The sequence below is a fragment of the Eutrigla gurnardus genome (genome assembly GCF_963514095.1).
Source record: "Eutrigla gurnardus genome assembly, chromosome: 12".
Lineage (NCBI taxonomy): Eukaryota > Metazoa > Chordata > Actinopteri > Perciformes > Triglidae > Eutrigla > Eutrigla gurnardus.
Window position 1 is genome coordinate 7,697,388 of NC_139926.1, and position 12,763 is coordinate 7,710,150.

Sequence of the window (12,763 nt, forward strand, 5' to 3'; positions counted from 1 at the left end):
TCGGCCCTGTGATAGACTGGTTACCTGTCTGTCTCTACATGTCAGCCCTGTGATAGACTGGTTACCTGTCTGTCTCGACATGTCGGCCCTGTGATAGACTGGTTACCTGTCTGTCTCTACATGTCAGCCCTGTGATAGACTGGTTACCTGTCTGTCTCTACATGTCAGCCCTGATAGACTGGTTACCTGTCTGTCTCTACATGTCAGCCCTGTGATAGACTGGTTACCTGTCTGTCTCTACATGTCAGCCCTGTGATAGACTGGTTACCTGTCTGTCTCTACATGTCAGCCCTGTGATAGACTGGTTACCTGTCTGTCTCTACATGTCAGTCCTGTGATAGACTGGTTACCTGTCTGTCTCTACATGTCAGCCCTGTGATAGACTGGTTACCTGTCTGTCTCTACATGTCTCCCTGTGATAGACAGGTTACCTGTCTGTCTCTACATGTCGGCCCTGTGATAGACTGGTTACCTGTCTGTCTCTACATGTCAGCCCTGTGATAGACTGGTTACCTGTCTGTCTCGACATGTCGGCCCTGTGATAGACTGGTTACCTGTCTGTCTCTACATGTCAGCCCTGTGATAGACTGGTTACCTGTCTGTCTCTACATGTCAGCCCTGATAGACTGGTTACCTGTCTGTCTCTACATGTCAGCCCTGTGATAGACTGGTTACCTGTCTGTCTCTACATGTCAGCCCTGTGATAGACTGGTTACCTGTCTGTCTCTACATGTCAGCCCTGTGATAGACTGGTTACCTGTCTGTCTCTACATGTCAGTCCTGTGATAGACTGGTTACCTGTCTGTCTCTACATGTCAGCCCTGTGATAGACTGGTTACCTGTCTGTCTCTACATGTCTCCCTGTGATAGACAGGTTACCTGTCTGTCTCTACATGTCGGCCCTGTGATAGACTGGTTACCTGTCTGTCTCTACATGTCAGCCCTGTGATAGACTGGTTACCTGTCTGTCTCTACATGTCAGCCATGTGATAGACTGGTTACCTGTCTGTCTCTACATGTCAGCCCTGTGATAGACTGGTTACCTGTCTGTCTCTACATGTCAGCCCTGTGATAGACTGGTAACCTGTCTGTCTCTACATATCTCCCTGTGATAGACTGGTTACCTGTCTGTCTCTACATGTCAGCCCTGTGATAGACTGGTAACCTGTCTGTCTCTACATATCTCCCTGTGATAGACTGGTTACCTGTCTGTGTCTACATGTCAGCCCTGTGATAGACTGGTAACCTGTCTGTCTCTACATGTCTCCCTGTGATAGACTGGTTACCTGTCTGTCTCTACATGTCAGCCCTGTGATAGACTGGTTACCTGTCTGTCTCTACATGTCGGCCCTGTGATAGACTGGTTACCTGTCTGTCTCTACATGTCTCCCTGTGATAGACTGGTTACCTGTCTGTCTCTACATGTCGGCCCTGTGATAGACTGGTTACCTGTCTGTCTCTACATGTCTCCCTGTGATAGACTGGTTACCTGTCTGTCTCTACATGTCAGCCCTGTGATAGACTGGTAACCTGTCTGTCTCTACATATCTCCCTGTGATAGACTGGTTACCTGTCTGTCTCTACATGTCAGCCCTGTGATAGACTGGTAACCTGTCTGTCTCTACATATCTCCCTGTGATAGACTGGTTACCTGTCTGTCTCTACATGTCAGCCCTGTGATAGACTGGTTACCTGTCTGTCTCTACATGTCGGCCCTGTGATAGACTGGTTACCTGTCTGTCTCTACATGTCTCCCTGTGATAGACTGGTTACCTGTCTGTCTCTACATGTCTCCCTGTGATAGACTGGTTACCTGTCTGTCTCTACATGTCAGCCCTGTGATAGACTGGTTACCTGTCTGTCTCTACATGTCGGCCCTGTGATAGACTGGTTACCTGTCTGTCTCTACATGTCTCCCTGTGATAGACTGGTTACCTGTCTGTCTCTACATGTCAGCCCTGTGATAGACTGGTTACCTGTCTGTCTCTACATGTCATCCCTGTGATAGACTGGTTAACCTGTCTGTCTCTACATGTCAGCCCTGTGATAGACTGGTTACCTGTCTGTCTCTACATGTCAGCCCTGTGATAGACTGGTAACCTGTCTGTCTCTACATATCTCCCTGTGATAGACTGGTTACCTGTCTGTCTCTACATGTCAGCCCTGTGATAGACTGGTTACCTGTCTGTCTCTACATGTCAGCCCTGTGATAGACTGGTTACCTGTCTGTCTCTACATGTCTCCCTGTGATAGACTGGTTACCTGTCTGTCTCTACATGTCGGCCCTGTGATAGACTGGTTACCTGTCTGTCTCTACATGTCTCCCTGTGATAGACTGGTTACCTGTCTGTCTCTACATGTCAGCCCTGTGATAGACTGGTTACCTGTCTGTCTCTACATGTCGGCCCTGTGATAGACTGGTTACCTGTCTGTCTCTACATGTCTCCCTGTGATAGACTGGTTACCTGTCTGTCTCTACATGTCAGCCCTGTGATAGACTGGTTACCTGTCTGTCTCTACATGTCAGCCCTGTGATAGACTGGTTACCTGTCTGTCTCTACATGTCAGCCCTGTGATAGACTGGTTACCTGTCTGTCTCTACATGTCGGCCCTGTGATAGACTGGTTACCTGTCTGTCTCTACATGTCTCCCTGTGATAGACTGGTTACCTGTCTGTCTCTACATGTCAGCCCTGTGATAGACTGGTTACCTGTCTGTCTCTACATGTCAGCCCTGTGATAGACTGGTTACCTGTCTGTCTCTACATGTCAGCCCTGTGATAGACTGGTTACCTGTCTGTCTCTACATGTCAGCCCAGAAAACTGTCGCCCTCTCTCAGCTCCGTTTTTTCCCCCTACAGTGGCCCTAACACGTCGTATGGTTCCTGTGCTAGATTAAAAATGCACGAGGGGTTCACAGGGAACGATGCACAGTGCAACGTCAGGTTTGGAGCAACTTGACTCAGAGTCAAAAGGTAGGTAGGAGTCAGGAAACGGGGCGGACAAACAAATAGATAATCAATGACAGGAGACGAATCAGGCTGATTATCAGCTGCTCAGAGCACTGATTGACTTTGAATCCTGTTAGAATTCTCGTCTTTGACATTAGCTTTCAAGTGGTGCAATTTAAAAAAAAAAAACAATTTCAGATTCACAGATTTTAGAAAAATCCCAGTGTGTGAGGTTTCAGTCGTTCGTCTGACCTTTTCTTTCCTGGATCATGTGACCGAGCAGACGTAGCCTGATACTGTAAACCACAGTCCAGGTCTGTTCTCTCAGGCTCGATTTATTATCCTTGGTTTGAGTTTTTCATCTGGAATTTGGGTTTCCGGATGTAACCAGATTTTGAATTTTTTAATCAGAATTTAACTCATTTGATTTTCTTTTATCGGATGCATATATAATGGATTTGAAGTTGTGCACGGCTTTGAAAAACCTTTGACGATCTAAACCCATTAAATCAGACGGATGGATTTCAAAGTAAAATAATAACAATAATTGCTTAAATATCAAATATTCAAAAGTGGATCCATAAAACCCGACATTAATTCACTGGCATTTCTGTGGTGTAAGACAGAAGAAACCACAACTGGTACGTGACTTGAGTTGTTCATTTTTTAATTCAGGTAAACTGACCACAAGCACTGACGGCCCATTATGTTTTAGACATATTTGTATTTGGCACACACACACACACACACACACACACACACACACACACACACACACACACACACACACACACACACACACACACACACTCTCTCTCTCTCTCTCTCTCTCTCTCTCTCTCTCTCTCACACACACACACCCAGACCACGTGATTACAGATGTATGCAGAGCAAAACACAGCACTGTTTTGACAGGAGGGATTCCTTCGAGTCATAACACTGGTAACGATACATGACAGGCAAAAGCGGCAGTTTCATAAATCCGGCATCTACGGTTTCAACAACGTTGACAGGAACATCACAAAGATTCAAATAGAATAGAATACAGTTAAAATGAACATTGATAGTCTATAGTCAGTCCACACGACCACCCAGGCTTAACCTTTATTCTCGCCCTGCTTTCATCCTCGGAGCTCCTCTTACACCGTCTGCCTCCACCGATGGTCCACCTGATGAGCTCTCCTGTCAGCATCACTCACGTTTAACACAGCTAGATGAAAGCCCGCCGGGAGTGTGTTAAATGTTATTGGGCAAATAAGCATGGCGCAGGTGCGTCTCTGTAGGTCCACCACATGTCCGGGCTCACATGGACCTGCTCGCCCTCATCCTCTCCCATGCTGCTTTTTAACAAGGCATGTTGTTGTGTTTTTTTATATGGAGCTGGCAGAAAGCTGTTAAAGATATTTGTAATGAGCTCTCATACTGTAGTGCGTCGCGAGCATGTGTGTTATGAATTAAGGAGGCCTGTACTTTCCAAGTGGCCCGTGGGAGCGTCAGTTTGCGGTGTCTGGCCTCGTGCTGCTGGAGAAATATGCTTTGCACTGATTGAATGCACATAATGGACATGGTATAGTATGTTCTGTCAGAGTCCCGAAGGCTGCGGGTCAATTTTAAGGGTCTGCGTGAGGGTGGTACGATCGCTCCAACTATCACTCCCAAGATAACAACAAGCATCTTGAGCCACTGTCCTCTGGGGCAATATTCTGATCCAACAATCAACCGAAACGCTCTGGATAGCTTTAGAGTCCGGCCCAAGGCCAAGAGGATCCTGGGCCTTGAGAGTCTTGAGGGTGTGGGAGAGTGCTGCTCTTCGCTCAGCTGCACTCCTCACAGTTGCAGGCGAGGATGTATCTGTAAGTGGCCGTAATGCGAGTCCCGCCGGCGCAGCGCAGCCTCACCGCCTTCAGCTTGGATGTGTGCGGCCGGCAGCAGGAGCACGTGCTCTTGAAGGGCTGCTTGAGCACGGAGCTGAAGGAGATGAGGGGGTCGGAGCGGGTCGTGTGGCTGCAGTGGCCCTCGCAGCGCGCCAGCAACACCATCTGGAACGCAGCATGCAGGGAAACGCAGAGTTAAGAAAACACAGATAAGTCGTTCACACAGGGGTGTTGTTCACGAGCCCCGGCGCTTCCATGGACGGCAGAGTCTGGCCTAGAAGTGGGCTGTCTGCTCGTCTCCCAGCCTTCAGCCTTGCACCTGCAGACTGGGAGATAGCTGAAAAGACTCCTACACCTGCTGCAGCTCTGAGCTCAGGGTCACACACACACACACACACACACACACACACACACACACACACACACACACACACACACACACACACACACACACACACACACACAAAGCACTGTCCTGATTAGTGTTGTGACCGTCTGACTGGCATTCCTCTGTGGGTCACCACATTCCTGTCGCCTCCCTAAACAGACTCCTGTGTCATGTCCTTCTGTCAGCTGCTGTGTGTCGCCACCCATGTACCCACTTTAACAAAAGCCTGTCTGGGGCCGTGGCAGGGTGACACACACACACACACACACACACACACACACACACACACACACACACACACAGAGTTGTCGCCACTTTAAGACCTTTTGTCTTTGTCCCAGCTGAGGATCAGGCTGTCAAACAGCGCCAACTCCTCTCCAGCGACGCCCCTTTCCTCCTCCACCTCCCCCCGCTCCTCCTTTCATTCATGACCAGCTGTATGTGGAAAAAAAGAAGCTGATATAGTGGTCAAGCAACGTCCAATCGTGGAGCATTAAACTGTTTCCCCTGTAATGAGTGGCAGGTTGAGACATTTTGCCTTGAAGTTCAATCAGTTCACTTTCACATTGAGGGTCAGCTTTGGATGAATTGATCTGCACTGTATTATCCATCCATCCATTTTCTACCGCTTATCCTGTATTCAGGGTCACGGGGGGGCTGGAGCCGATCCCAGCTGTCATTGGGCGAAGGCAGGGTACACCCTGGACAGGACGCCAGTCTATCACAGGGAGACATGTAGAGACAAACAACCATTCACGCTCACATTCACACCTACGGGCAATTTAGAGTCACCAATGAACCTATCCCCATCCTGCATGTCCTTGGACTGTGGGAGGAAGCCAGAGAACCCGGAGAGAACCCACGCTCACACGGGGAGAACATGCAAACTCCACACAGAAGGAACCCGGGCCGACCGAGGAATCGAACCCAGGACCCTCTTGCTGTGAGGCGAGAGTGCTACCCACTACACCACCGTGCAGCCCGCACTGTATTATTTTGGCTATAATTGTATTTTATTGTTACTTATTTTTCAACCATTTTTTTGAATTGATTGATGTTTAAAATGATTTATGGTTAGCATAAGGTGTTGCTGTTTTCTCTGTTTTACATCATTCTGAGTATCTTCGGGTCTTGGACTGACAAAAGCGGGACGTCTGAGGATGTCGCCTCGGACGGGATGGACATTCGTCTCTGTCCTCTGGCATTGGTTGGTTGATAGAGATAACAATTGGCAGATTATTTGATAATGAAAACGATCGTTAGCAGCAACTCTACCCATTGATGTTTTAAGATATATATTATTTTTTCCCAATTATTATTACTTGTCTAATTATTCTCCCTTTTTCTGTATGTGTACATATTTTTTTCTTTCTGTGATTTGTATGACCCTGGACAAGAGGCTGGGGTTACTTATTTAATCAATACATTCTCTGTTTGCAGCCTATCATATCTGTGAATTTGTTTTCCCTGATTCATGTCATTTTTATAAATTAAGTACGTGAGATTTGGACAGTTGGTCGGCCAAAACATGCAATTTGAGGATGTTACATTTTTTAAACATCAATTACTTGATGAATACAATTGTTGGTTTCTGAGTTCATTCTTAACCCCGAAAGACAACTGAGAAAACTCCCTGTGCTAATGAAGAGGTACGTTGACCTTGTCAAAAAGTGTGAATGTCATACAGCTCTGAATCATTCTCCTGGCTAGTGTCTTCGCCACTGAGGCTCATGGGTATTTAAGGGTCATTCCTCATAGGAAACTAACAGAAAGAATGATTTCTTAAACATAGAGTTACAATAACAGCTCATGTCAGGTGACTGAACAGGAATGTTTTGGAGATAAGAAGATGTCTGTTTTCTAACTTCCTGTTTGGTCCCTAAAACAAAATAATACTTTCATTCAATATGTTTTTTATTCATATAATACAACACAACTAATAAAGGTTTATACTATTATAGGATACATTACTGAACATTAATACCTCAATAATTGTAATTAAATAACATTAGAAATTATTCTGAAATTCTGCACAATGACTACTTTTACTTTTGGTACATAAAGTATATGTATTTTTTATGCTAATAATACTTTTACTTAAATAAGACTTTGAAAGTAGCACTTGCACTTTTTGAGTAATTGTATAGATATTTGTATAATATCTGCAGGAGATCGGCTGGTTAATTAAACTTATAGCAAATGTTCAAATGTAAGAACCCGCCACACACCCACACACCCACCAGCAGGTCCTGGTGCACGTGGACTCGGTATGGAGTGAACCCACCGAGGTGTAAAACGGCTGCTCAGCCAGGCGTCCCATCAGCTCTCTCTGTTGTGGAACAGAAAGCCCGAGTCCCGCTGTGAGTGTGTTCAGCCCTGACTTCCCTCAGCACTGATGTGGTTTGGCCACCTGCTCGCTGCACTCAGTCAGAATATTTAAAAAAAGACCAAAGAACTGATCGCTCACGCTAGCTGGACAACTGCACAACAACTAGACGGAGTCAACACTGACAGCCACGCTTTAATGGATCATCGGTCTCCCGTACATAAAGGGGATGTTATTTGGGAACCGGCCACTTTTCTCGTTCCTCCCTCAGACCGTTGCTCTCTCTTTAGCCCTTGGCGGAAGCAGCAGAGAACAAGCTGACAGGGAGACGTCCACTACAGCCAAAACTGTGTCCCAGCTGAGGTGCAGAATATGTCTGCAACGTGGCCCATGTCCAGCACCACACACACACACACACACACACACACACACACACACACACACACACACACACACACACACACACACACACACACAGCGAGACTTGTCTACATGACGGACAGATGGAGATAAAGAGAGAGACACAAATGGCCAAATGGAGGAGAGGTTTGAGGGGCAACAAGAGTAATATTAGTAGGAAGAGACAAGTGTCTGAGATAAATGAAGTTAGTGTTGGAGGAGTTTTTTGGCCGGTGCTCTGGGGTTTTCTTTGAGTCTCTGAGGCTCGCTTTGGAACAAATTGTTTCCCTGATATTTTCTAACACATGAGTTCATTTGTCAAGTAATTACTGGCCCTTTTGCATTAAACAACTTCTCACAACTCAACGACGGGCGGGTGACCACAGTGAGGTGTGTGGGCGGGTCTGTTCCTGCCTTACCTTTGAGTTGCACTTGTAAATCGGGTGTGTGATGGTCTCCACGAAGTGGTGCCTCATGCAGCGCTCGGGGTCGGTGTCCCCCAGGTGTGGGTGTCCCTTATCGCCGGCCTTGTTGCTGCTGGCAGACTGGACCAGTCCCAGCAGGGGGCAGCACATCAGGACCAACAGCAGGCCAGACGGGGGGCCCATAGAGATGAAAGGATTCATGACGGGACCACCCCGAGGCTCTCGATCCTCACGGGACGTCCGAACGCGTCACGCCGTCTCTGCTCTCCCTTTAGTTCTCTTCCTCACAGTCGCGTCCGCCTCTCATCCGATTTGTGTCTCAGGGTCTTGGTCTCTCTCGTGGTGCCGCTAGTACAGCGGGGGCTCAAGGTCAGCGAGCTGCAGGGAGAAAGGTAGGAGGAGGGCTGCTTCGTCGGGCCGCTCCATCCCCCTCAGTCCGGATCCACCACAGTCTGCAAGAAGGAGACAAACAGGAAAGCCTGAACGGATAAAGAAACGAAAGAAAATGTTGTGTGTAGGCAGTGTGTTTTGTCTATTACTCATTTGTACATCCAAGGGAATTACTATACGTGCTGCAGAAAAGATCACCCAGTCCTTCTAGTGAATGGAGCTGCCTCCACACAGATTCTCATGTATAGTTTTGCCTAGTGTTTGTTGATTGACTGTTTGATGAGTGTGTGTGGGTCTCCAAACCTGGCTGCCTACCCTGTCTGTGTTATTCCACGGTCTCCGCATGCACACCCACGCACTGCACACACATGTAGACACATAACTCCTGCTGCTTTTATTACAGAGGAGAAACTTAAGCCATGCACAAACAGCCTGCAGCCAGGCCCTTTCCTCTCCCCAGAAAGGACTTTTTCATTAAAACAAATCGCTCTCCCAACAAGCCGACTCCTGACTGCAACCCCTCTGCCAGTCTCGCAGCATATTTTTCGCATCTATTTATGTAGTTTCTTTTTTTTTTCTTCTTCTTTTCCCCGACTTCATGGTTTTATTGTCCTCCTGACAATAGGCCTCCTGTTGAGAGGGAGCTCGGTGCTGGCTGAGGCAGGTTTCGTGAACAGGCAATGTGTTGTGAATTAGGGGGAGGCGTGTACATGTGCAGTCGGAGTGAGAAAGGAGTGTAGTGATTGAGGGTCAAGATTTATTCAATATTCATATTATTGTTAAACTGAAAATACAGGTTCAAGGCTTTTTATGTTAATTTACATTCAAGAGTTCTTGACTGTTTGCACAAGTTACTCGTAAATAAATGAATTAGTCTGAGTTATTCCTAAGTCCTTAAGCTTGATTTATACTTGGGCGGTAAGTGGCTACGGTGAGACTACAGTGTAAACACTAAGTCTGTGTGCCATTAACACTCAAGTAATGGACTTTAGTATTGCATCTGTTTTGATATCTGATCTAAAGAAATGTACATTTTAACAGGATGTTTACAGCACAACAATTTACCTGCCAGCCCTTTGTCAGCGCAGACATTACTTTTCTTTTCTTTCAAAGTGCATGGGAGGAGAAAATGTGCTTTTTCAGTTAGTGTTCATGCAGTTAAGAATGAGCATGAAACATTAAATTACCGGTACGTATTAATGATCTGACCTTTTTAAGCAGTTTAGTCTGATGTTATTCCCTTTTTTAAATTTGAAATATTTGTTTTTCCTTTTCGAATGGTTTGTAACAGAGAACCATCTACGAAGCCGTCTTTGGGAACTGTTTAGTGAAGGGCAGGCACTTTAAAAAATGACTTGGCATGTGATTGGATGAACCATCTGTCAATCAAACTCCTGCCAAAGCGAGTCAGGAAAAGAGTGAAAAACAACTTTTCTGTCAGTGTTGTTCTTTGCTCTCCTTCCAATGAAGAACGGATGCTATAGCAGCATCTACGCTAACCTCTGCATGTGTAGACCATGTGACACATGACTCGGCTTAGTTACACGTTTTAACTAGAAGTTAGGAGGATGTGTCCACCGGTATCCTGTGTGTAAAACATAAGAATGGGTTCATGTGAGCAACAACACACTTGTGAGTGTTTGGCTCAGCTAAGGCAGAGGAAATGAACAAAATACTGCATCCCATCAAAGCTCCCGCTTCAGCATCCATCTTCATCTCTGCACGACTCCACAGATTTCCTCGTCTAAACGAGAAATCACGTGAAGTTTCCTCCAAAGCTTTATATGCCTCCTCCCTGCTGCTCTTCCCCGTTCTAGCCCCAATGTTTTTCTTTCTAAGGGGAATCATTTAACCTTAACATTCCTCTTGAGAGAAATTCAAGTATCATTTGGCCTGTTCAAATAAATACTCCCCGAGATGTTTTGTTGGCCCGTCGAACATGTGCTGCAGGGTTTACATAGCGGACGGCCCGGTCTTCTCGGAGCAGCAGGTTTCCTGATACAGTACAGCCAGCGGCCATCGCTTCACGGCCGCTGACTGCTATCCCCATCTCTGCTGGTATCACCAGCTGCAGCGTTAGTGTGCTTGTCATTGAGGGCGCCGCTGGAATGTAGGCTAAAGGATCCTTTAACACATTCAATCATTCTGAGGGTGAGAATGAAGGAGTGAGGAGGACCTTAACACTAGATGGCACTCATCTAGAGAGGCTTACCTCTTACACACACCATGGCATCGGGCTTGGTGACAAGTTGACCTCCATGTCCATATTGATATATTACTTAAAGACACTCAGGCCAAGTTGCTTTCATTTAAAAAAAAAAAAGGTTAGTCCAAAGTACCTTTTTGTCAGCATTACTATAGTGATATCACTTGCACTTCAATGACCTTAAGGAGAAAAAGAAAAACCCTGCATTTTTATTGTAAAAGCTTAACTGGGTAAATTACCACAGTACATATCCAGTTTACTGCCATAATCCTCCAGCAGCTATAACACTAGATCATCGGAGAAGTTCTCCTCATGGTCCCAATCACCCTAACAGAGCTGGCTAAATCCCCCTTTTCCTTTTACGCCCACAAGCTTGGAATGAGCTCCACAATTAACTCGGAATCATTACCCCGTCAAATTACTCTCATTCTTTTAGCCTGAATGCCGATTCTGATTGCCTGTTGTTGTGTTTTGGTATGTTTTTCATTATGATCTCTCCCTGTTTGTATTTATAACCTTTTACTTGGCTGCCCATCTTGACCAGGACTTACATAAAGGATAAATAAAATACAACTGAGGGAGCATCAGCAGAAGAATCTGCTGTTGGGCCCCTATGTATCCCCTGGGACCCAACCTACCAGCCTCTGTGCTGTGTGTGTGTTCCCATTAAATACTGTTCATACAGCAGACGACACATGGCTTCTCCACTATATGCCACCCAGACAACGACGAGTGCTCCAATCCCTGATGGAATAACACCGACTGGCCCTTATTAATGAAAACAAGATCTTTGTTCAGATCTACAACACATGGCAACACAATTAGATATTACTGCATGTTTTTTTCTAATAGATAAGCTCTAAGAACTGACTGTTAAATACCTGCTAAGCACCAAACAGCACACAGAGTTAACTATTGAACAAAGTCGAACATTTAGCAGCTAAAGACCCAGATAATTCCCTCGGGAGATGGTGGAGATCAAAACCAGAGCTAAAAGGAGAGTGAATATTGGACGTACAATCGCCAGGTGGCCAGAGACAACATCAACTTAAGAGGTGATCATATGTGAGTGCTGGTTTCTGCTGCCTATTAAGTGGTCAAACAACATTATTGCAGGTTTGACTGATATCGTACTTTAGGGTGCACATTGTCTATCAACTCTACACATGCAGTGAATTGAGGAATTCTGTGGGGCCCTAGCTCTGGGGCTCAGTGGCAATCGCCAGATGGTTATCCAGCCTTGCGTGGAGGAACAGACAATATATGTGGCCGTAGCATCCTCCAAACTCTAAAAGGGTTTTATAAAGTGAAAACATGTTAAATCAATTGAGATCAAACATAAGAATGTATCTGTATTTATGGCCACACAAGAAAAGCGTTCTCAGGATTTCCTCATAAATCACAAATCCCCCACTAGAACATGTGTTTTTGTTAAACAGACAACTGGTCTTGGCCCTACTGTGAAGTAAAGCAAACAAAGATAATGACAAAAGTGATCCACCTAGTAAATACAAGGACAAGCCAAATAAACTTTATTTTACCGTAAATGCTGTCATTTTGGTCTCCAGCCATCATTGTCCTCTGATTAACAATTAGGTGAGCTTGCCAGACATTCCCTCTGCGTTACCTTTTTATGTGCAGCACAGATTCCCTTCTGATCGGCCTGTTCTGCTGCCAGCCCAGGCAGCCCCGCTCCAACTGCATTGCTGTGCAAACGGGGACATCCCCCACTACAAGGTGACTACACATCATAATCACGGCCTCTTTGGGAGACTCACGCTTGAGCTTTGAAAGCTGGTGATATC

At 46.0% G+C, this 12,763-nt stretch overlaps 1 protein-coding gene across 2 annotated transcripts in view; it reads right to left on the reverse strand.

The window, feature by feature from the left end:
• Positions 1-3,596: 3,596 nt before the first annotated feature.
• Positions 3,597-12,763, reverse strand: part of ndp (norrin cystine knot growth factor NDP) — a 17,921-nt gene continuing 8,754 nt past the window's right edge. For both annotated transcript variants that reach the window (XM_084023122.1, XM_084023121.1), the window contains 2 exons: positions 8,357-8,814; positions 3,597-4,989 (listed from right to left, as the gene is read on the reverse strand). In XM_084023122.1, the coding sequence (XP_083879248.1) occupies positions 4,765-4,989; positions 8,357-8,563 (432 nt within the window). In that variant the 5' untranslated portion in view covers positions 8,564-8,814 and the 3' untranslated portion in view covers positions 3,597-4,764. The remainder of the gene's footprint in view (positions 4,990-8,356; positions 8,815-12,763) is intronic.